At 29.7% G+C, this 25,810-nt stretch overlaps 2 protein-coding genes across 3 annotated transcripts in view; both read right to left on the bottom strand.

Annotated features, from left to right (window-relative positions):
• Window positions 1–1,019: 1,019 nt before the first annotated feature.
• Men-b (Malic enzyme b) lies at window positions 1,020–21,866 on the bottom strand. Of its 2 annotated transcripts, none has more exons than XM_014417441.3 (13): window positions 21,503–21,866; window positions 17,525–17,681; window positions 14,402–14,560; window positions 13,162–13,343; window positions 11,780–11,960; window positions 11,568–11,696; window positions 10,945–11,127; window positions 8,901–9,039; window positions 8,030–8,116; window positions 5,108–5,250; window positions 4,249–4,419; window positions 2,750–2,873; window positions 1,020–2,468 (listed from the first exon to the last, which is right to left on the bottom strand). In XM_014417441.3, exons 1-13 carry the CDS (start codon window positions 21,511–21,513, stop codon window positions 2,299–2,301), a joined length of 1,836 nt encoding a protein of 611 aa, XP_014272927.1. In that variant the 5' UTR covers window positions 21,514–21,866; the 3' UTR covers window positions 1,020–2,298. The 2 variants fall into 2 exon arrangements, with proteins under 2 accessions (XP_014272927.1, XP_014272926.1); XM_014417440.3 differs by lacking the exon at window positions 21,503–21,866 and adding an exon at window positions 19,052–19,205.
• A 249-nt stretch (window positions 21,867–22,115) lies between these two features.
• LOC106678726 (uncharacterized) overlaps window positions 22,116–25,810 on the bottom strand; it is a 17,512-nt gene continuing 13,817 nt past the window's right edge. Inside the window, exons 5-6 of the mRNA XM_067051263.1 lie at window positions 23,375–23,590; window positions 22,116–22,302 (exon numbers count right to left, since the gene is read on the bottom strand). Coding sequence (XP_066907364.1) covers window positions 22,250–22,302; window positions 23,375–23,590 — 269 coding nt within the window. The 3' untranslated portion in view covers window positions 22,116–22,249. The remainder of the gene's footprint in view (window positions 22,303–23,374; window positions 23,591–25,810) is intronic.

Raw genomic sequence — 25,810 nt, 5'->3', positions numbered from 1 at the left:
CAACCTTGATGAATGCTAGAAATTCTGGCCAAAACATTGGCATTTTAAATAAGTTATTTTAACTAATTTGTATTATATTCTGACTGGACCCCCAACCATCTTCTCATATAAAAAGAATTCAGGTATAGAGATACTGAAAAACTTGAGAGAAATTCCAATTTTCTTTTTCTTCACACCACATTACAATATTAGCTGTTTTTAACTCAGTTAATCCCCATAAATTCACAGGTCTTCCCTTTTTGATGTTAATAAAGCTTTAAGCAAAAAAATTTATGAAATTAACGACCATTTATTGATAAGTTGAGAACGAGTTTTGAAAGCAAAATTCTTTCATTTATGAAACTAAATTATTAAACATTAAACATTCATTAATGACTTTTTAAAAAACTAAAAATCACTTTTTACAATTCAAAATTAAGATTATAATTATAAAGAGGAACAACAAGGTATCTCACCTTTCTTAAATCCTCCGGAGAACACAGCTTATCTTGGAATTGTTTATTCTTAATCCTTCACATATTATTCAGCAGCAATTTTGAGCCATGTGAGCTGATTTTGGTTTACCATCGTTTCTAGCATGAAAAATCATAGTAACTCAATTTTTTTAAAAAATGAAATCAGGAAGGTTGGGAAGAGTTTATGACAGAGAAGATTTTCAGGAACTTTTTCTGTATTGAATGGAATAGAAAACATTCTGGATAGAGGTGTTGACAACCTGAAGTTGCTTTGAACAAAAAACGAACAATCTTTCCGTATATACTGAATAATTAGTTAATTAGAAATAGTGGGTTTTATTAATTGAGGTTCTTCTGATTCAGATGGAAATTTCATTCAATCATAGCACTTTAGAAAGGACATACTTTATCAAAGTTCATGAAGTAGATGTCAAGAGAGCGTTTAGAGGACTAATCCCCCACAAAAATTGCTCATATGTTATAAATTAATAATACTCTTATTATCTACCTAACAGCTTTTCAGACCAAAGGTCCATTATTTTTAGATGAAAAATAAATCATTCATTGCAATAATTAACAATATTTTATTACTCAAAATCATCTATTAACAAAATTACCCCACGGTAAACTTGCGGAGTTACAATTTTCTTTCAAAATTTCTCTCCTTCTAGTCCCTAAGACGCTTTTTCCATTTTTTTTAAAATTTTGGGTCCTATTCAGATCTTGAATTTCCCTGCATAAGATATGCAACTATAATTTTTGGTAAGTTATACTTATATGTAAGATATACATTTTTGGTTTATTATCCATTACAAGCAATGATAATTATAAGATTCAGAGTAAAAGAAAAAAAAATGAATAATAATAGATCCACAAAACTAAAGAAAAAGTATGAGAGAGTGAGATACCAATAGTTCAGAGAAACATTATGACTTTTGCTTGCTATACTCACTCAAGCTGTGAAGCAGTCCTTATAATATAAATGGCTGATTCCTTAGCACCAAGGATGTATTTGTTGAAATTGAATAGGTAAAAGACTCAGGATAATAGTTTCATGGACTAACTAGTGTTAAATAGTTAACGCACTACACAAAGAAATATATGTTATTGATATAAAGAAAAAAATTATCTAAAAATTAATTTTAATAAATAATAGTTATAAACATTTTCTTTCAACTCATTTAATTAGTGTATGTCTAATAAGTAAATGCATTTGTTATTTTAAGAAAATTTCATCGTATTAAATGTAATAACAATATCCTGTCTTATAAATGTTACCTAAAGAATGACAAAATAAAATTAATAAATAATCATAATAAAAATCATCTTTCTCAAAAGCACTCCAAGAATAATAGTTACATAAAATATACAATATAATACATAGTTCTAGACAAAAAATTATAAGTTGCTGAGAACCACATTATTTTATAAATAAATTAATATGTTAACAGGATTCTCTTATTTATAATTAATAATCAATGATGTCATATAACATAAAATCATAGTATTAAAATATCTCCAGGGAATTTAATTACCGATTATAATAAATATAAACAAAACATATCACTCTAAACTAGCCAGCAGTAACTACAACCTCACAAAAGTCAATATGAGTAAAGTTAGATAAAACTTTTGTTTTAGGATCGAAAAAGTTTCTTTTTCAGATCAAATGGTAGCCACACATTTATTGCTTTTTGTTCTTAACACCTCTTCATAATACTGTTCATTTCGAAACATTGTATACTTGATGAGTTTGGAGATCAGTAACATTTAATACTTTCAAATAATTAAAGTGCGACTAGAGACGACACAGTGAAGGAGGAATACCAAGACTTAATAATAATTAAGGCTTGAATTCGAACCCAGACTCAATAGTTGATGTATATTCAATAGACTCATCCATAGGAGGCCATTCGTACATCGTTGGAAGAGGAGTGTCGTAATAGTAATCGTACATCTGAGCTTTCACAAAGGCCATTTTGTCAATAGGTTCAGGATAAGTTGACGCAATTCCTAAAATAATAAAATAAAATTACCATATAGGTTATATCTTTTCACAAATTAAAATAATAACACTTAACAGCAACCGAATAAAACTGAACTGTTTCAGGGCTTTATAATCAAAACAAACACTCAAGTGCACATGCAAACACACACACAGGTAATAAACAGATAAAATTCTGATTTCATGCATTACATATTTCTCTTTTGACACTGGATTTGAATTTTTAAACCAATATTCTTAAAATTTTATGACATGCAAAAAGTTATCTTTATATAAGAATATTTTTTACCTCTGTTATAAGCATATTGCGAGATATGAACGGCGATGTCAACAGAACAATCCTTTATTTTACTTAGTGGAGGGTATAAACTACCTCTTTCCAAATCTGCATCAGTTACGTGATCAGCAACACGCTATAACACAACAATTTTATACATAACATTACAATTATGAAGGCATTTATCTTACTAAATGAATACCGTATAACCTGTATAACTGCCATCTCAAGAAACTTGGTTATATTTTAACACTTAATGAGGCTTTTCATTTACCCATTTTTCTCTAAATTGGCAGGTTTAAAATGAGAGTAATATTATATGCAAAGGGCCTCACTAAGAAAAGTCGAAATGTACTGTTTTCCATTTATAGAGGTGAAAAAATTAAGAAAAAATGCATATTCTCTGTTTTTATTTAAAAAAAAAAAAAACTTATGACTTAAAAAAATCAGTTATATTGGTTTATATTTGAGTGCTACTAGCTTTAAGATGTTTCTTGATGGAATAAATTTCATCAAATATTCCAGGATTATCAATATCATTCTTTATCCTTTATCACTGCAGAAGTTTGTCGGGGGGTGCGGTCAGCAGAGAACGACATAAATAAAAAAAACCATATTTATTTATTTTATGCCGACGTTTCGACCAGAGTTTCAGGTCTTCATCAGGGGTTTAACCTGACCACACCCCCCGACAAACTTCTCCAATCATTAATCTACGGTCAACTATCTACACCTCATTATCCTTTATCATTGATCTTCTAATTTAAATCAATGATTGAAGTGTCACCATCAGGCAATTCCTTCCCAAATGTTCTGAAACCTTCATCAAATTTACATATTGTATTTTTTAGTACAGTCGTAAATTTCAATAAATAGAAAAATTCTCAGAAACCTAAAATTACTGAACTAGTGATTCTACTGTTAAATAATCATGGACATTAGTTTTTTTCAATACAAATAACAAAAACTGTTCAGTGTGTCAATAGGAAGTTTTTCACTTTCCTGAAAATTTTCTAAACTTGGATGGAGCTGGTTTCAAAGGTACACGTCTCAAATATATTGTATTATATCTCAAATTATAACTGATCTATTAGAATCCTGTTTATGCCATTTATTATATTTTAAATTCCTTTTGTGAACAAAAAAATTTTAAGTTGGTTTAGTATCCTAGGTGTTATGAAACATTTTCTTGAGTTTTGGGCTAAAATTGTCATAATAAAGCCAGAGAGCCTAAATTTTTAACTTCAAACTATAATAGTGTATTTATAGGTTATCTATAAATACATAAATTGGCATATATGATTGAAGACTTAGGACTAAAAAAATTTTTAATCTACTGGAAGTAAGTTTCATAGTATTAATATAATTTCAGATTTTTATGTGGTTACATTGTAATCATAAGGAACATTTAATAAATATTGAAACCAAACACAATTAGAAGGTTGGAATGTCCAACAAGATTATAACAATATATTAATCATATAACAATATAATTAATCATAATAACTAACCTGAGCAGCAATCAGAAATATGTCGTCTGAAATGTGATGGATACCAGAAACTATCACTCCAAGAGCAACGCCAGGGAAAATGTAGGCATTGTTTCCTTGCCCTGGGGTGTAAGTTTTACCGTTGAAAGTTACAGGTCCGAACGGGGAGCCTGATGAGAAGATAACCCTTCCCTGAAAATGAGAAAAGAAATAATTTTCATTATTCTAATGAAAAGAATAAAACAGTAAAATGATATTCGTAAAATGTGGTAACTTGGAAAAAAGAAAACTTATACAATGTTACAGTTTTATTAATGGTGTTTACTTTCGACCAGGGCCCTGTTTTATAATGAAAGATAATAAGTATTAATGCGTAAATACAACTGCACAAACTACAAAGAACAAACACTAATACTTTTTATTTCATGATGAGGATGTCTATTAGTGATGCTATAAGGGTTAAAAAGTATAAGTCAGCATTGTACAAGTTAGAGAAATTGTTAAGTACAAACTATATGAGTAATAATATTAGTTTGTACTTCATTATGAAACAGAGCCGAGGAGTCACTCAAGTGATTTCCATAACTTTTTTTTTAAACTTTCTTTCAAAACTAATGGAAGTGATAGGAACGGAACAGAATCTTTGGACTCACACCCATCGGTTCTAAGTAGAGAAATTATATTTTTGTTTTCTCAAAAAATTCAGTTAAAATTTTGTTCCTTTTCTATTATCTTTAGACATTTATTCTCAAGCTAAAAATAACAAGTTTTCAATAAAATCTGTTTTATTATATCCTAAAATATGTATTTATTCACAAATATAGGAGATAAAGTGTGTTCAGTGACTAAAAAAAAAACCAAAAAGAAGAAAAAAAATTACTTCGGTATTGACATATGCTTCCTCAGCTGTACATTCAGCTTTTGAAGTTGGGTTGCTTAGAGCGAAAATCACAGGCCTTTCATTAATTTTTGCCATTTCTTGTAAAATCTCAGGAGTGAAAGCTTTGCTGGCAGCAGATGCACCTAAATAAAAATTAAGAATATATTTATATACAAAAATAGATTAGAAAGGAACTAGATACTAACATTTTGTTTAAACCTCAGCACAACAGCTAGGTCTGAAGGATCCATAATAATGCTTATTGATCTTACATTTTGGTGTCCTAAACCAAAATATTATTTTTATTTTTCAATTTATGTAGCATGTATGATCCATTTTCAAATAAACAAATAAGTACAGTAATAATTGCGTTATATTGAACTTATGATTTAATATAAAAAGCAGACGAACACCTCTACGCACCAAGGAGATACTGAGGATTGGGACTGATCCACTGTCAAAGGGAAGAAGCATCGGTCTATTGCCAGGTGGCATTTGGTTTGGTGGTTAGGGTGAAAGTGATGAAAAGTTATATTTATGAGAAGGAAGTATTTTTGGGGCTTAGAATGGTCTAACGCTTTAAAAACTATGCAATATATATATCAACTATGCCCCTACATGGAATCCCAGGAGCCACTGGGTAACAGAGAAAACTTGAGCCCCTCGGTCCTAAATATAGCAAGGAGTCTGAAACACCAGCCCATGTGCTGCAAAAAGACTCTAACAACTCTCTCATATCACACTGGTACCGCAGGGTCAAATAAAAATTGATGAAGCTCCTTAGGAAAAAAACTTCACCTGCTTTGACGAGGTGTACTGCATTGACACTGACAGATCCGCATGATACACTGACATCAACACATTCCATTAGATCAGAGGAAGTGATGTCCAGAATCTGACAAGAATATGCATCCCTTTTCCTAAGAGAAATTCCAAGAGACCTTCAGAGAAACAGATTTTATCATGAGAGATTTGAATCTCGCAATACCATTTCAAACAGAACAAGGAGATTTTTAGAAGACCAACAGTTAGTATTAGAGATGTAGTGATTTGGCAGAGAATATTACTGTGGACTTTCTGGACATGGAAATAAATGGAGAGGATATTTATAAATTCTTTTTATTTTTTAATTAATTAATATTTTTATCTGCTTATTTATTTATACTTTTATACCTATTTCAGTTTCTTTGAGTTCGAATGCGAAAATGTTAACATTTGATTGTGTTTTTGTTTATTTATTTAATGCAAGTTTTTTAAAAAGTTCAGCACTAGTCAAGGATTAGCAAAAAATAAAAACAATTGAAATAGAATTTAGTGATAATAATACTGCATTTTAATGATTAGGTAAAATGAAAAGGAAAACTAAAAAATATATAACTATGTTATGTCCTGCCATCGATTGATAAGTATGATGTATTTGTAGCAATCAACTCAATATATTTGGGCAGCATTGCTTCTAAAAAAATCATTACTCTCTTTTTAAGTGGATTTTTCTCAAATACTGTCTTTTATTTACAACTTAAAACAGAAGTAATTAAAATAACAAATCTTGGATAAACTTTCATTAGTGAATCAATTTAAATGGTCCAACAAAAATAAAACGTAAATTTTGCATAAAGATAGAAATGTTAATAAATGATAAAAAAAATAAAATAATTTAAATAGTACTTAAAACCAAGGTAAAAAAAAATTTCTTTTTATTATTAATCTTAATAGCAAATGTATATCTTATCTACCACATGGATAATCTGGGATTCAAGCTAAAATGAGATTACTCTCTTCTTATCTAACATTACTAAGCAATCAATTAAAAATGGTTTCCAGTTTAGATTAAACTAAAACATTTTAATGCTCAGTTATATAGCCAGGTCTCGCAATAAAAAAAAAGGAACAGACAGGTTTGTTAATACATTATTTTTATGGAGCTATAAATCATTAAGTCCGGCGTATTTTTATATTATTTCTGCTGCAGGTACAAATGTCTAGTGTTTCATTTAAACATAAAATGAAATTCAAAGAAAATTATCTTAATAAAAATGTTTTCTTCATATTATATGAAATAAATGTAGTGGCAAAGTTAAAATTTAGTGAAACTTAGTTTGATAAACATGTTGTTTGAAGAGGTTATTTGTTAATATGAGTGTGTTACCAAACAAGCTGGGAAATTCATTAAAATTTGATTTTTTTTTAATGATCTTATCAAAATTTCAATACTTAACCTATAGAAAGAATTTTCGAATTTTAACTGAATTAGACTGTTTAAAAGAGTTATATGTCAAATGATGGTATTGAGATAAAAACAAGAGTGCAAACTATTAAAATACAGGAAGAGGAAAATTGGCTAGCTTTTAATAAAGAAACAAAATAGTTAGAAACATATAACTAAATAGTAGATTCTAACCATGTTCTAAAATATATCTTATATTTAATCCAAGCTATAGTTGAATATCTGATATCTGATAAAAACATTTCTTTACAATAATTTAATTAATATTTATTCATTTAAAAATTTCTATGAAAGCTAATATACTCAACACAAGTGTTTCATTTGATGTTTATGCAAAACATAATGAAAAGAGATATATCTTATAGAAACATATGGCTCTAGCATAAACCAGATATTCTCAGATGACTTTTACAGTTGTTCTAGGTTGAATAAAATAAAAATATAATGGTTGCATAACATGACATGAGAATTAGATGATAACCTTGGATTAGATTTATACAAATGACAGTTATAGATTCTTGATCTTTCCAAGAAAATTAATTAAAACATAAAAAGTTAATGTTTTTTATTAATTAAGTACTAACATTGATCATTTTAAGATATTTCACTTTGAGTCAACTTGATATATTTTCTTAACCACATTAAATGAAATGAAAGTAAGGTTAATACACAATATACAATGTAAAATAACTTACCAATCAATATCGATGGTTTTACCTCTTTAACAACATCATAAAGATTCTTCATTACTTCATGTTCCTTAGCATAAAATGCTTTATGGCCTATAAAAACAAATAATAATTTTATTAAAAAATAACTGAAAGTCATTACCTAAATAAAATTTCAATATATTTTCAAAATATTTATAATATTCTAATTATGATAAATGCAATAAAACCTAAAACAATAAACACTCAAAGATTACAAAAACGTTGTATAAATAGTAATCTAGTAATAAATTAGGACCCAAATCCATTACTGTAGTATGTTTTTACATTACACTTTTAGTGACTGGATATGTGTTTTAATTTTAATACAACTGTTAAAATCTTATTTTCTTGAAAATATATCATAAATAGTGACTAAAAAAAATCTTCAGTCTATCTTTTGTTTAGCAAAATTTGATAGAATTAATAATAAATCTCTAAAATAATAACATTATTTTCTAAGATGTTTGTGTCTTTCAAATGATACTAAACCAATAAATTCATTAAATTTCTCCTATATTTTCACTAATAGACTTCTATTAAACCTTCTTTTCTTTTATTTTTTACATTGTTGTGATAATATTTAGTACTATTTATAATAGAAAGAACTAATGTTTCGGATGAATGGTTTTTAAAAATTGAGTAATGTTTACGGGTAAACAATAAGTTCAAAATTCGATAAACGTGAAATTATGTTATTAAAATTAATTTTTCTATTTCCTGCTTAATATAATTCAACACGATTTCACTCAATAGATCAATTTTAAAAGAGTTATAGAATTAATGGTATTTCTTTAATATTTCAAACCATTCCAAGGAAAGGCCCTAAATTGATGAAGAATCGTAGAAAGAAGTTTACCTTCTAATCTTCCTTCTGGCCGACCTTTGACCAATAAACCATCAATATCCATCATCCAAATTTTATTTCTTGCTTCCAGAAGTGGAGTGCCTTCTGACTGCATTGCTTTAACACATAAGTTCGCGATACCAATGGCTGCCTAAAACAACAAAGTAAAATATGAAAATTTAAATTAATTAATTTTTCTATTGCTGCAATGATTGAATTATTGACAGAAAAATGTTAACATATGATAGATAGGATCCAAAATGATAGATAGGATATAAAATCCACGATATTTCCAGCTCAGAAATGATGGATCTTGAAAAAAAAATGTCAATAGAAAGGGAGTTTCATGGAGAAGTGATGAATTTTAATTTATATTCCTAAATCCTAACCACAAGTTTTAAAAAGAGGTTTAAAAAAAAAAAAAAAAACAGTTCAACTTAAACCCTGTAAAGGATCTCTGTTTCTAGACCAATGGTCGTGCAACAAGATTTAAACAGCAGAAAATTCAAACACCAGGTTTTACCTACAATTAGGATCAACCACTTTACAAAAGGCTGGATATCCCCCAGGAGGGTCTCCTGATACAACAGGAATATATAAAATGCACAATATTTCCAGCTCATTGGAATGAGAGATTTTGAAAAAAAGTGAATATTTTAAATCTGTCAGTGGCCTGGGTCGGTTCATGTACAGAGTTAAGGTCCGCTGACCCAGGCCTTTTTCATACAAGCTTGAATGATTAGAGAAGTCGAAGATTAAAGAAGTAGTCCAGACGTTCCCAAATATCCATCACAGATGCTCTGCCTCAAACCAGTTTCCCACAAACATGCAGAAAAGGACCACAAGTTCAACAAAAAATCTGTGACCCGTCTGAAATATCCGTTTGTGTACAACTAGCTATTAGGTTCCAACTGATATAATACTTGGTTAGTATGAGCTTTGCAGATAGCTGAATCATGTGGCTTACCCTTAAAAGAAATAGGATATTTTCCAGAGGTGCAAACCAAATACTTAATCAGTAAACTGTAATTTCAACCTAGTCATAATAAAGTATGCAACTTTACCAATTCTGTGTGTTGAAAAAACTTTCTTGTTAATATTATATTGTTCGTAAGAATTAACAGATTTCCTTATACTTCGCATTTATCAGGGAAAAGAATGGTGAATATTGAATGCAAGATTTCTCACAAGAATATGCTGGTAACAACTTATTTAAACATTAAAAAAATCAGTAAAGTTAGGCATTCAAAGTTTTTTAAAATAAGGGTCGTTACATCTCTATGTCAGAAGTAAAGGGCACCATGTACATTTTTTACCAATTTATTATTATTGCACACTTTTATTTGATAGTTTTTGCTTAGTCCAAAAGTATAGCTGACATTGTTCTGGATTAATTTCAAGGTTAGATGTTTTAAAAAAAAAATTATTGCAATTTTATAGGTATGGAAACATCTGTTCTAATTGCTTTACTATAAACTTAACAAATGTGATGTAACGGCCTATAGCTTTTAAGTTCAGAACTATTTTTTCTTTACACAGAGGTATGGATAACTATGACCTAAGCCAAATGTGGAGGAAGTTACATGCTTTTAAAAAGAATATTTATTATTTTTTATGATACTGTTTGATTATTTTCTAAAAAGTTTATGTTATCTTTTATAAATTATGAAGAAGATCAATTACGAAGTCAGGGATGCAGTCAAAACAGAACAATATTTAAAATAACTTTGAAGTTCATTACACCACTCTTTTACCGTTACATTGACTCTAGCTTTTCTGGATCTTTTTATTGTAGCCCTGATGAAGATATACAATGTAGGTCAAACCATCGGCAGAAAATAAATATATAGTTAATAACTGACCACCTCCTTAAAATTAATGTTTTATATATATATAAGAAAACATCTGTTTAAATCAACCTCGTTAGCATAGTTTTTTTTACCTCTGAGGAAAACACATATATACACCTTCATTTCTCTTTCACTTTTTTTAATAATTATTAAAAAATCAAAATAACTTTAAAATAATAAAATGGATAGAACGGAAAAAACAATACCTCTCCAGCGCCGAGGAACATAAATTTGTTATCAGATATTTTTTTCTTCGTGATCCGTCGAGCCGCTAAGAGGCCTGCTACAGCAACAGAAGCTGTACCTTGAATATCATCATTAAAAGTGCAATACTTTTCTCGGTACTTGTCAAGGAACCTGAAAGCGTTGTGATTTCCAAAGTCCTCAAACTGAAAAGTAAAATAAAAAATGTCAAAATATTTTTCATGTTACCACTTTTGAAAATAAAGGGACAAATCAGCAAAACAAATTGACACTCGGCCCTGAATATGAATGTTTTTAATCCATCCTCGAATCACCTATACACAAGTAATCCTACTTTAATATCCTCCAGCCATAACAACCTATTGCTATCAGTAAATTTATCTATCATTTAAGGGGGCCTACATTCCTTTCATAAAAACAGTTTTGATGTAAGAAAAACTTTAAGGCATAATTTAATATTTCATTTCATTGGTATTAAAATTAGAAATTATTCTCATTAATATAAAACACAGCACTAACCATCATTAAAGATTGATATAATTTAGTACAATAATTTTAACTTGTAGAAGCAGTCGTTTTTGATAAACTTAATTACAATGTTAAGTTAGATTCAAAAACCAATTACCTGAATAAGGACATTTGACCCATATCGTTTAACAGCAGCTTGCATAAACTCGTCGATTAGTTCATCATAGGTAGGTCCAAAAAGCCTTTTCTGCCTCAGACCAATGTACAAAGGATCATGAAGGAATTTCTGAAAAAAAAAAGAAAGAGTTGAAAAAATATTGTAATAAAATAAAAATAAATAAATAATAAAATTATTCTGAATAATAATACCTCATTATTTGTCCCTACGTCAATAGTAATAGGAAGGCACTGATGAGGTTTGATGCCTGCAAGAGCTGTGTATAGGGACAGCTTGCCAACAGGAATACCCATCCCACAAGCTCCCAAGTCACCAAGACCTAATATTCTTTCTCCATCAGTAACAACTATTGCTCGAACATCGGGTTCAGGCCTGAAAAAAAATATATATATATATATATTGTAATATGCTCTTTTTGAGGAAATAATATATTTTGATGTATAAAGGGTTTATAATATGTTTTATTTTATGTATCATTTTAATATTGTTCATTTGTTTTGTTTATCCAAAAAGCAAGCTAACCAAGTTTCATTGTTTATAATAACTTCGTGATGCAACAACAAAACCAAGATGGCGGTACGTTGAATCAAGGCCACATTGAGCAGATTCAAATATCATAAAAACTATTTTAACTTGTCCCCTCATAATTGAAAATATAGAAAATTAAAGGAAAAATAGAAATCAAGAAATAGTGCTAATGAATAATATTCAGAAAGTAAATCATTTGGAAAAATCCCTAACTGTTGTGCGAAAATCGATGTTTACATGTAACCTCAAGGCAGGTTTTGGTTTTTGGAGGGATCAACAGTTGTTGTCTGGACAGAGAAGAGAAAGGATCTCTTAAGTATGAGGAGGTCCTCATCAATTTCTGTCAAGAAGGAAGCCATTTTGGACGCTAGGACAGAACAATAAGAAAAAAGAAGACACCAAGGAATCAACGAAAGAAGATCGTAGAGCTTGGTTAGTTTCGTTATAACTAAATTTAAATCAAATTGTAACAGAGATATTAATTTAATTATGTTAATAGTAAAAGTGTTTGTATTCTGATTGCTAGTAACCCGCCCTGAGATTAAGAGTTTCTTTTTATATAATAAAATTATATTATCTAATTGATATCAAAGTTCTTAATTAGAACCCAAAGTATATCTCTTATATTTGAAAAAAATTATAAAAAGAATAAAAATTCTTTTTAAATATTTTTTAAATTATTACAATATATACACAATAAGTCACATTTATTAAGATAACCTTTGTAATCTTACCAATTTCATTGGTTAATAGGTTAAAGAAACAATTTATGACATAGAACTTCATAACTATTAATAGTTACAATACTAAACAAATTAAAATCTAATCAACCAAAGTCATTTTATGTTATTCAGCTAAATAATTTTGAAAATGACAATGTTCATTCATAATAACTAATTCTAATTGATAAAGCCTGCCTTAGGTAATAATTGTAAAATTAATCAATTAATTATAGAAATCACATCTTTGATAGAATGGTCAAATTTAATCAATTTGAACTAAATGTTATGACATTTTCAATATGCTGAAAAGATATTATACTTACCAATTTTTTAAAATCTGATATATATGACCCCTATCATGAATCGTGATAAAAAGACCTCTTGGACGCCTGTAAATTAAACCAAACTTTTGGCATGCAAGACCAACTGTTGGGGTATAGACAATTGGCATCATTTGTTCTACATTCTCGGATATTAAACGAAAAAATAATCTTTCATTACGGTCCTGTAACAAATAATTAAACATTGTAATAATTTACAATTATATTAAAAAAATTATGATATTTAAAAAATAAATCACATAATTATATATAAAAAAGCATTAAGTACATTTTCTAAGACAAAGCCTATCCAAGAAAAACTCTTTAAAATATTTATTGTCACATTCTTTTAAGGATTTAAGGACTAAGGGGTAGTCAGGATGGCTAAAAAGTCAGATTAACCAGATACAGGAAAATACGTGGGTTTACCCATCTTTTTTATTTTTATTTTATCAGGATGAAGTTTATGCTTCAGTTCATTATCACAGATACTATAAACTTGTTCCGAAAGCAAGTAGTTTAAACTTATCAACAAATAATTGTAGCCCACCAAGGGCAGAAGAAAGATTTTACCTTAAATTAAAAATTACTGAATTCCATGGTAATTTTTCACCCATAGGAGCCATCCTTTTGAGGCAGTGAAGGAGGACACTTATTTTTCCATTTAATACGATGAATTTAACCCATATGATCGGCCTAGATCATTAGTTCCCAACCAGAGTTCAGCAAAATAATTTAGGAATGGGCCATTCCATGTCAACTTGGCACAGTTTTGAACCTTACCGTCTCAGATTAAAAAAAAAATTTGTACAAATCTCTACTAATAGAGATTGTATCAAAATGACAATTACATTGAAAAATGAATGTTTTCAAAACCCATTATCAATTAAATTCAGTTTAAAAACCACTATTATTATAAAAATTGAACATTGTTACAATAAAGGGTACCTTATTTTATGATACCCTCTCATAATTTTTATTTAAAACAGACTATAAAGTAATGAAGAATGAAGTTTATGATTTATGTCTTATCTCAATATATTTATTCAAAATATAAATTATTTTCAAAATAAAGAGTATAACAGAAATTTTATAGAATTCTATGCATTCAAAATGCTAAACTACAAAAAAACAAATTACAAAAAATTCAAAATTATAAAAAATTTAAATAGTTGTAATATAAAACATAATGATAAACCAAAGTAAAAAAAATTATATTAAAAACCATTAAATATAAACCTACATGTAGTTCTGCTAAGTACATGTATTTGTTAATATCTTCTTGATATTTATTAACAGAATACAAACAAACAGCAATCTGTTGCTCTTGAGTTTTGAATCGTGGAGGCATAAGACCATGGATACCCAAAGCTTGTCGCTCTTTCAGAGTAAAAGCCAATCCCTAAAACGCATAAATTGAATAGAAAAATTATTATAACATTTTAAAAAAAACATAAAATTCACCATAATGGAAAAAAATAAAAATACAAGGAGCTAATAGCATGATTAACATAAAGTAGTTTTTAATGGCTGGCACATAGACTATGAAACTTTGGTTGCATAATGTTATTATTTATTTTTTTTTTTTACTGGCAATAATAACTTATTTAACTTGCAAAAATGTTCAGCACATTCAGAAGAAACAATATTGAACTAAAAATGTGGCTTAAGGCAAAAAGAAGCACTTTGGACTGAATATTTTTACTGAGGCAATCCCAATAAAAATTCCATGAGTATGATCTTGAAATGGGAATTCTTGTTATTGACTTGAAAGTTTAAGAGGCATTTGGTATAAGAAGAAAAATTATAAATCTTACTATATCTGCTAAAGTAGAAAGAGTGTTAGAAACAAAAGGCTCCATCATAAAAAATATGACACAGTAGCAGGCTTTTGTTGATTATGTGGCAGAAATAGCACAGGGCAAAGCAACATTAAAAAGCTTATTTTTACAGTCGGCTAACGCACATAAAGACACTGAGGTTCAGGTTAATCCAAATAAGACTAAATACCTTAGGATTTTGAAACATACCATAACTAGGAGAAGAGCTGAACATTCCGTTAGTGAATATGGAAAAGTAAAAAAGTTTCAATTACCTTTGAGCTACTATCAACAGTGAAAACAATATAGGGTATTTAATGAGAAAATATATTATGGTAGTAAATAAAACAAACAAAAAAAATCTTTTTAACTTTAAAAAAAATTAACTTAATCATCATGTTACCAATTCGCCTTTGGATCTGAGTACAAAGCTCCTGATTTATTTTTTAAAATTAGAATAAGGCTACTGAAAAAAGACCTGATCTGAAAATGAAAAGTACTTTGCCAAATTTTGAGAGGTAAAAAATTAGTAGAAAAATGGAAAAAGAAGGACTTGTGTTATCAGAACAATGAAACTGAGGTGTTTAGGATACACAGGACATATTGCCACAACCAATTCATGGAACAAAGAGGAGAGAAAGACCAAAGGTGAGATGGTCAGATGGTGTGGTGGGAGATGCTGACAATATCCTGAAAGTACAGGACTGAATGGCGGCAACACAAGTCCCTGATCATTGGATGAGGATTGTAGAGCCTTAAAAAAAATAAATTAGATTAAGAAATGATACTATAAGAGAAGCATTAAATACCTCAGTAATAAAAGAGCTTCTAAAGAACAGACAGATAAGACAGTATGAACAAACACAAGGAATGAGCCCAGATCAAAATTCAACTAATGAAGGCAAGACTTCCAGGTAATTAATAGACTTAGAAGAAGGCCCTAGTCCTAGCTTAGCTACAGCTATCATTTCATCTTAAGTTAAGCAAGAGAATGGACTTTACAAGTGATGAAGACCCTTCTAGAAGGCAGAGAAAAATGCAGATCCAAGTTAATTTCACAACTTAATGTTAAAAGGCACAAAGAGCAATGAAAAAAAGATCTTAACATCAATAGTAAAATTTCAAATATTTTTAGCTGAAAAAAACCATTCTTATAATTTACCATTTTCTTAAATATTAGATTTTAAAGCTTTTTATAATAATATATTTAACCACAAAAATAATACTGCCTACCTAATGTCGAACTGTCCAGAAGATTAGAATATTATAGAAAAAAAGATAAGTATAATGACAAGGTAATATTAAATAATATATATTTTCTTATAAAAATTTATGAAATTAAAATACTGAATAAGATAGTAGGTTATTGAACTATAAGATCTTCGAATAAAATGTTTCAAGTATTTTTTAATCCATTTCTTTTTTTTAAAAGACTAATTACTGTAAAAATGGATGTCATTCACAGGATGAGCAAGAATCAAATTAGACTCCAATTAAAAAATAGTGTTGTTAAGAGAAAAAATATAATGTTCTGTTATTTATTTTTAGTTTACTAAACAATATAGTAATATTTCATTAATACCAAGAACCTCTCATAAATCATAAAGATAAAAGACAAATAATATAATATATTCTAATATACTATAACATAGTTCAATAAACATTATAGGACCCATATATCAGAAAACAGGGAATTTTGTCTTTAAAATATTCGAATATGATAATTAAATAAATAAGAATATCAATAGGAAAACATGATGATCGAGCACAGTAGACTAGGGTCTAAGAGGGCCTCGATTGTAAGTGGTTTAATAGTGATTCCTAAGTCAGTTCATATCTTTTTTCCTTCTTCAAAATGAATCTTGATATTCCCATTCTGTCAAAAAATCATTGTGCCGCTAAAAAAGAATAACTTATTAGTTAAAAATAATTTTTACATTAACAGTACTGGACAAAAGATCACCTTATATAATCGGCGATTATTGATATAGTCCATCTTCTTAGCCTTAGAACTCCTGCTGCTCACCAAGTGTAAAAGGAACAGAGCCAAACTAAAAGTGCTCAAAGCAAGGAAATCATGGAAAGTTTGAGCAAAGTGTAAAAAAAAAAACAGAAAATCTTCTAGTTTACTAAGGAATAAGGAGGAATCAACCAACTTCTCTAAAATAAAGTCAAGGATAGCATTGGAGATATTACCTAGCATGACAAACTTATTATACAGATGGAGGGAGTAATCAAAAGATCTATGGGGGAGGGGAGAGAGAGAGTTCTACGAGACCCACTGGGAACCAGAGGACGTTCAGGTTAAAGACAACTACATCAGTGAAGAACTACAGAAAACCATCAGAATGAAAAAACTAAGTAAGGACTAGATGAAATCACTCCTGAAGTGAAAAAGTACAAGGATTGCAAAGGCCAAGAAATATTCCTCCATCTTGTGTGTTCGATTTGGAAAAAAAATAAAACTCTTACGGACTGGGAAATTAAGTTATGGTGAAAGAAAAATTATTTTTAACAGTTAAAAAAACAAATGAACAAAAGATCACCTTATTTAACCGGGGATTCCTGATATGGTCCATTCCCTGCATAAGACCGGGTGAAATAGCATCTCCTGTAGCCTCATGATAATGTCGTTGAGAATCGACTTCGTTTTTACTTAAAAAAGTCAGTACTCGTCCTAATGCTCGGAGTCCACCAGTTGTCCTAAAATTAATTATACAAAAATAAATAAACCTTAATAAAATGAACAAATAAAAACTTAGTTCATGTTGCACCTACCTTTGAAAAGAGCACATGTCAAAATTATAACTTCTAATCTTTAGAAGTAAGAAATGATAAAAAAGCAATAAAAAAGGAAATAGGAAATATGCACTTCAGATAAACCATTAACTTATTAAAATAATTCTTACCATAGAATTAACGATACCTATTATAATGAAATTAGTTTCACACTCTAAATTAGGAAAAATCTACGAATAGCTTGGAAATATTTCACTTTACACATTAACAAGACAAAATGGAATATTCAATATGTTTAAGGATTATTTGAAATCCACATTAATTAAAGACTAAAAATAACTTACTTGATGTCAAAATAAGAAAAAAAATTATCCTAAATAAAAATAATTTCCAAACTAATGAAAAGACAAAAACACTTATACCATATAAATCATTAGAGCAACCAGTAACAAATTTAATTATGAGTAATTTAAATTGACAAGAAAGAGCTCTCAGAGATAAAAATAATTAATTTTTTATTTTAAAAAAATTAATGGACAAGCTGGAAGCATTTATTGTCATAAATACTATGACCTCTATTCTTTGATATTTTCACTTTTTAATGAATTTATTGAGCTGTGTATATTTTAAACAGGTATATAGGATTTATATAAGCTAGTACAAAAATAAACCAAATAACAAAATACTTGTTTTATTTTCAAAATAAATAAAAGTCACAAACTGCAAAATTGTTACATTTTTAATAGTGCCTCTTTAAACTTCTTCAGGAGAATTCACTGGATAACAATGCTAACTACTTAGGTAAACAGTTATTTAAATATAGTAACTATGAAGAAACTCTCTTTACTTTAGAACAATCAATTTCACCTTTAAAAATAATTATAAATACTGAATTTAAAAAAAAGTACTTTAATCATAAAAAATAAACATTGTTGTATGCTTTATAAATCAGTGCATTAAGTATGTAGAACTATTTATATTCACACCATACATATTTGACTATGACCTAATTATTAGTAATTAACAAATTATTTAAAAACAAAATCCAGATTTCAGTTAATAACTTTGTTATATTAAACTTGTATATTTACAAAGCGTGCTTTGTGAAAAGCATTAAAAGTGAAAATTTAACAAACAATCAATTTCATTTCAGCCTATTGTTAATACATAATCACAAAATTCAATATAATGATACACTTTGGGGAATGCAAAAAAATAATATATAAATCACAGATCAGAAAACTGGGTAAGCATTATTAATTTGTTACATATGGCTGGTAATTATGACAAATGTAGTTGCAAGTACAGTTGTTTTCTGCTAAATTAATACTCACTGGAGGGACTTCGGTACTATCGTAATCATATTTAAGATTAATGGGCAACTTTCTCAGTTGCCTACAAAACTATGCAGGATCAGATGAACTCACTGCTAACTTGGAAAATTGACTTACTGTCGAGGAAGGTTTTGCAGAATCAGCTGACACCTGCATCGATCCCGCCCATTCTCCCCGCTACTTACGAACTTAAACCAAGAGGTAATATCCAAACCAACTTCGTCTAAACCTTCAAAATTTATATTCCGAATTCTTTTTTAGTAGTACGATAATGTAGAAGTCGATCTACATCTTCTTGTGTCTACGTGTTTTAGTTAATTCGCCACCTTTACGAAACAAACTTAAAATTTATCATTTTCTTCAATCATTGGAAATACTTAAATAATTGGATCACTTTTATTAACTGTGAAAATAATAGAATCATCCCTTTACGCAAATATCATTTGCTGATTATAATTTAAATAATGCAGTTCCATTTCACATTTATTGTCAATTTTATTACTATGTAATGATTAGCCGGGTTAATATTGATGATTAACGTTCTTAATATTACACATCTCCTTCATTCTAAGCTCAAAATCGTAATAGATTTGGTGAACATTATTATTTTGTTAACAACGAACGTTTTTAATCGATAAATAAAAATAAACTCCTCTTGAGATGTTTCAAGACGCGTAGAGCCCAAATCATTTTTTTAATATAAACTGTAGCGTTTATTTGAAAGTTTAATTAAATTCTATACATAACAAAAAATCATTTTCTAAATCGGACCAATACTATCAAGGATACGGCACATTGAAATTTTAAATTAAGGCGTTTTGGCACTTTACTTTTCTATCTGTTCTTTAAATAACTCAAAAACTATGTATCTTCTAGAATATTCTTGGTTTTATTATAGATAATTAAATTACAAACGAAGATCTTCCTTCGATCGATATTAGCGAAGATAAAGATAATTTGGACATTGGATTTCGGTCCTAAAGCGATTAGAAAAGTCGTTTACTTTTACTAATCTACAAGCATGAACATATTTGCGCAATATACTTTATAATTATTTAACAGAATATCATTATTTAATTTCTAAAAGTTAGATTAAATTAAATCAATATAGTTTCATCAATAAAGACCATTTATTTATAAATAGTTCTACTAGTTTGAGAGATAACGAATGGTTGCTATAAATTGACTCCGAATGTCCCCATTCTTATACAAAGCGCCCCAAATAGCCAACGAAATGGATTGAAATCACGAGGGTTATCTAGGAAAGAAATTGTTTGTTATTTTTGTTAATGGAGGATCTATCAAACAAAAATCCAAAGAAGAATAAAAAATAAACAACATTTCATTTGTAATAATTGTTCACCTTAAAATAAGAGTTTGAATGATTGCATAAGTATTTGGCACGAGAGTGATCCCGTGAGCCCTGTTGATACAATAAAAACATGAATCAAAGGGTGCCAAATCTTTGATTGTAAACACAAACAGCACGACCATGGTTGTTTATTCATCTTTCATATATTTATCATCCCGAGAGATGTATTAAAATCAAGTTAAGATATATTTTAACGTAAAAACTGATACACTGGGTCAACCATGACAATGAGAATTGAAGTGTTTTTTGGCACGTAGAATATTAGTAAAGCATTCCAATATAATTAATTCATCGTATCTATTTGGAAGAAATACTGGAAGATTATTGATTGACCGTGTGTAAAGATGAAAGGAATATGGTCCGGGTGCGGTCAAGAAAAACTCAAATAGTAGAAATATACTATTTTAATGAGCCAACGTTTCGCCCCACGTTGCAGGGCTTCTTCAAGTCAAAGCTAAAAATTGATTTTTTTTAGTTTTGACTGCCGTCAAAATAGCCCTGAAGAAGCCCTGCAACGTGGGGCGAAACGTTGGCTCATTAAAATAGTATATTTCTACTATTTGAGTTTTTCTTGACCGCACCCGGACCATATTCCTTTCATTTGGAAGAAATGTTTACCATGACCACATTACAACCAACATGAATGTAAAAGACTCCTTGGAAACCATTTTATTAACATGTCTTGAAAGCTACCCTTTGCTTAAGAATGACCATAAATTGTTCCACTAGATGTTTGGTAATTTATTAAAGTGGCAATGGATGCCTTGGAATGTATTTTCGGCAGTTAAAAAACACATTAGTTAATATTGAGCACAAAATATGAGCGAAGTATTGTTCAAAAAACCGATTGCTATTTAAGATCCCGAAATAATCAATACTCAGTGGTTAACTTTCAAACCATTCATGATTTAAATCATGACTTTTATCAAAGACATCGTGATTTAAAAATTAGAGGACAACATACTCCAGTTATAGAGTGGCTTTTAATATATAGTTACTTTACTTTATAATAACAATACTTCAGATCCAAAAAAAAAATGTTATCTTTTAAAGGTTTTAAAATACACTTCGTTTCTTACCTTTGCCACATTTTGTCCTCATACCAGAACTATCAATTTAAATTTGAGTTTTAAATGCTTCCCATCGTGTCAAAATGTGTTCTTCAGAATTCTCTTCTGGAAAATTACCACTGATTGTTTTAAAGTCTTACAGTTATCCATATCTTTATCACCACGACTGGTTACATTTTATTATCATATTATGTATGATAGTGTGATGAGACTATTTAATACATTTAAAATCAATATTTAATGTTTTCCACGTGTTTTGGGCACCAATTGAACATGTGAGGAAATTATCTTCTCTTATCTCGCACTTTTTCTTTCAATATTAACTTAAAACTTTTACAAACACCTAAGCGCTAAAATTTATAGACTCATTAAAACATTAAAATAATGCTATTCCATCATGAGCGCACACTGATCAGAAAAGATATGACAATTGAGATTCAAACATAAGAATCATCTATACTTCTATATTAGCTGATAAGAACAAAGTGAGTGATATGACCTAATTTGGTCTAACAACTAAACTCTGAAGGGTTTAAATAATGAACGCGTGCAGGTCTAATCTACATAACTTATACTTATTTTAGTAGCACTATAAAGAAAAGTTTAGAATGAAACAAACAAATATCTGTGAATTTATATGTATTTACAAATTATTGCCAATAATTAAGAGGCTAAAAACAACATAACAATAATATTAATAAAGGTGATTCCATGAAACGAAATGATTCGTTGATAACATGCGGTTTTTCAGTTGGTTTAAAGATTGAAACTGCCACTGGGTCGTTCGAACGGTCTAATGACGACGTTTCCTAGAAAAAAAAATTAAATCGGATGTTGATCTTAGAAATAAATGTAGAAGTTTTATTTATAAAATAAAAATAATTGAACCACAAAATATCTTTTAAAAACTTTTGACTGATGGATGACAGATATGCTTATTTCCTCAGCATCTTTGATTTGACAAAAATCAACAACTCTTGGTTTATATGCTGAAACGTCTGTAAGTAGTGAGATCTGTAAATAAAAAGTAAATTCATAACTAAATTAGAGTCATTATTTTTAGTCTTTGATAATGAAAAATAAGACTGTTACTGTATCCTGTTTGCAAGACGGTTTTTTGCAGATGTAGCATATTGCATATTTCATACGATTCTAAGGCACTACCGCTAAAAACTAATGAACTCATCTCATTCAGGAATATGACCTTCACTTTCCCATCTAACAACACAAAGCAAGTCGTCACGCTGAGCTCGTTGTTTTACAAAATGCTGTAACGAAGAACACGCAAATTCGAGGTCCATGTCAATTCAATGCTACTTGAATCAACAACCACCTTGCCACTTATAAAGTAAGTCTTTGCTGACCGCACCCCCCGACAAACTTCTCCAATTATAAAGTAAGAAGATTGAATAGTCCTGGAGGATCTACTTAGCCACCAACCGTGGTCACTTGATGATGGGTAAATATTTCTCAAATTTTCGCACTTCGTCAGTTCCATTTAATCTTGAATAACTCCTTCCAGATCATGTGCTTCTTACAGTAGAGAAGAGCTTAATTGTCTGATGCCCAAGAAGGTACCACCGTCAAGAAGTCACCACCAATGAATACTAGTTTGGTTCAAGTGAGGGTCATTTTCAATTCTCTTCCGAACTTTATGCCAATAACGCAGTCACTCTGTACTTATGAATGGGATTATCAGGACAAAATCTGTAATTAATGATCTTATAATATGTTGTACCTGGGTCTTCTGTGATATGGAATCAAAGTTTTCCAATTCAAGAATCGTTTGCTAGCTTCATCTTCTTCCTCACAATCCATCTTGTCCCCAGGTTAGCACACCGTTAAAAATAACACAACCCTAGCAACTAATATTTCACTCACTAGAATAAACAGAGAAGGTCCAGGTTCCGTCTGTAGCTGGTATGAAACCCCAAGTCTCTCCTCCTAAAACTTTCATCTTCCAATGTTGCTCTCTGTACACTCTCGTCGGATTCGCGGAGTAGGTCAACACTAGCTTGTTATCATCGTATTTCCAAGAAATCAATCTCATCGTCTGGCCTCTTGAAGGAGTATAGTCAACGCTACAGTCCACTTCACCTGTAAACAAGTAAAACAAGGATTAAAAAAAAACATGAAGGATAGAAATTGTACTGTGAAGTAAAATCTCTAAGATTTTCATAGCATTTGAAGTCAATATTTTAGTGGTTTTGAAAATTTTAACTGTTCAGTAATGCGTCAAGATAGAGTGTCCTAGTCTTTTTATGAAGTGTCACCTTAGATCATTGAAAATAAATGAGTTTTTTACATGGGCTCAAGTCCTCCATCGATTATCAACGCAGCCCCAGAATGGGAATGTCAAAAATCATCTCTTAGGGTCACTGCTGGACAAATATTGAACGATTCCAGTTGGAATCGATTCCACAATATTCGGAAACTTTGGAACCTTCTGATACCTTGGAACCTTTTCCCATACGTTCTAAGCTATCAGGTCATTAAAAAAGAAAGTGTTCTGTTATGATTCAATATAGCAATATGTTTGTTAACTAATCTCTGGAGCTCCTCATTTGACCTATCTTGCTTATATTCGATTCATTTCATTTTCAATTGTTGGACATGTTCAGCAGTTGATAAGCAGTTAATTTTTGTCTTAGTGGATGAAAAATAACCGAAATCCCGCTGTTTGCATTATTCATATTGTAGCGGCACCGCTACTGTTTGATTTCCTATACTATAACTATTTAGAGCCGCCAGCACCGTTTATTGGCCAACATGACGCGACTTACAAACCGAGACGTGATATACGATCCTCAGTCAAACGTCTTATATTCATATATGTATTATTTCTTTTATATACTTTAATTTCACATATGCGACAACCATGTATTATGATATGATATTTCTGAATCTACTATTTGAATAAATAAGAATTAACATAGAATCTTCTGATCCACTAAAAGCTAACGTCTTACACGTTGCATCTCTCGAAGGCGTTTTAAGCCCAGAAGTACATGAAAAGCTAATTTGTGAAAATCCTCTTCAGCAATTCTTCTCCTTATGTAGCAGTAAGTTATATACTGTAGTAAGTCATTTAATCCTATCTCTATTTTTGTTGAAATTAAAATGTTTTTTTAATTACTCTTCCTTCTCTAGATTCCTCATCCTTCCTATACTCTCTTTTCATCATAACCTCCAGTGAATACCTTTAGGAATGGCTACCCCTTCCCTACCGTCAGCGAATGCCTTACGAATTATAGTTTTCGTCCACACAAGAACTTACAGTGAATAGATTTTTTTTATCAACATACCGATATACTGATATACAGCGTCCCACCGTTTCCGTCAACAACCATTTTATTCGCTTATCTGTCAGTTGCTGTTACAGTTGATGAACAACCCAAATTTAGAAGCTTTAAACTTCATTAGGATTATTAAAACAACTTTCGCAATATTGTTTCATTGTTTTATTCCGGCTAGTTACTATGATTTCTGCGATTCATAAATACGTATTATCTGCATATCTGACCAAGCACCTCTTGATAAGCAATCAGCCGGATATAAAGACCGTCTAAGATGACCAAGCGCTACTAGGCTTATCTCTTTTTGATAGTAGACCACATAGATAATACTATAATACTGAATGTGTGATGGCGAATCAGTTATATGGTGTGTTCATTCGGTATCGAGGATTGTTTTGAAAATCGATTCAGATTACCTCTTATAAGTAAATGAAAAGTCTAAAAAAATTTAAAAAAAATTAATTTAATTAATACTTAATTTATTATTTTAATCACTCGAACAAAAATTATAAACTGAATAATAATACATAAGCTATGGTGTATAAGTTCTAACTGAGACTCGTGAAGAGTTCGATAGGGGCGAAACGATATTGACCAGCTCAGAGGTGTTGTCTCCTTCCGTCCGGAGTTCTTTAACAATTGACCCAAATTAATTCAATTAAACGTTCAAATTGAAATATCGATACATGCATCTGCATTTAGGCAGACTAATTGTGTACTACATTACAACACAAGGACATTTAAAATATGTTTAACTGATGGTAAAAAACAATCAACTGGTTCAACTGAAAAAATGGTCAGTCAAATCTAATATATACAATTAGATTTAACTAACTATTATCAAATAAGCACGAGATAACAAATAATTTTTGCTATATATAAAAAATAGTTCAAATTGTACTTGTCTTGTAATGAACATTTTACGGAATTAATTATTGGAAATTATTATTTGGACTGTATCTCGCTGACATACCAACACATTCTAAATCTTATAGAATCCCCATAATTCTTCTTTTCTCTA

Source organism: Halyomorpha halys, unplaced genomic scaffold (genome assembly GCF_000696795.3).
Source record: "Halyomorpha halys isolate HHAL.00 unplaced genomic scaffold, Hhal_1.1 Scaffold157.1, whole genome shotgun sequence".
NCBI lineage: Eukaryota > Metazoa > Arthropoda > Insecta > Hemiptera > Pentatomidae > Halyomorpha > Halyomorpha halys.
This window is presented reverse-complemented; position numbering and strand designations above follow the sequence as displayed.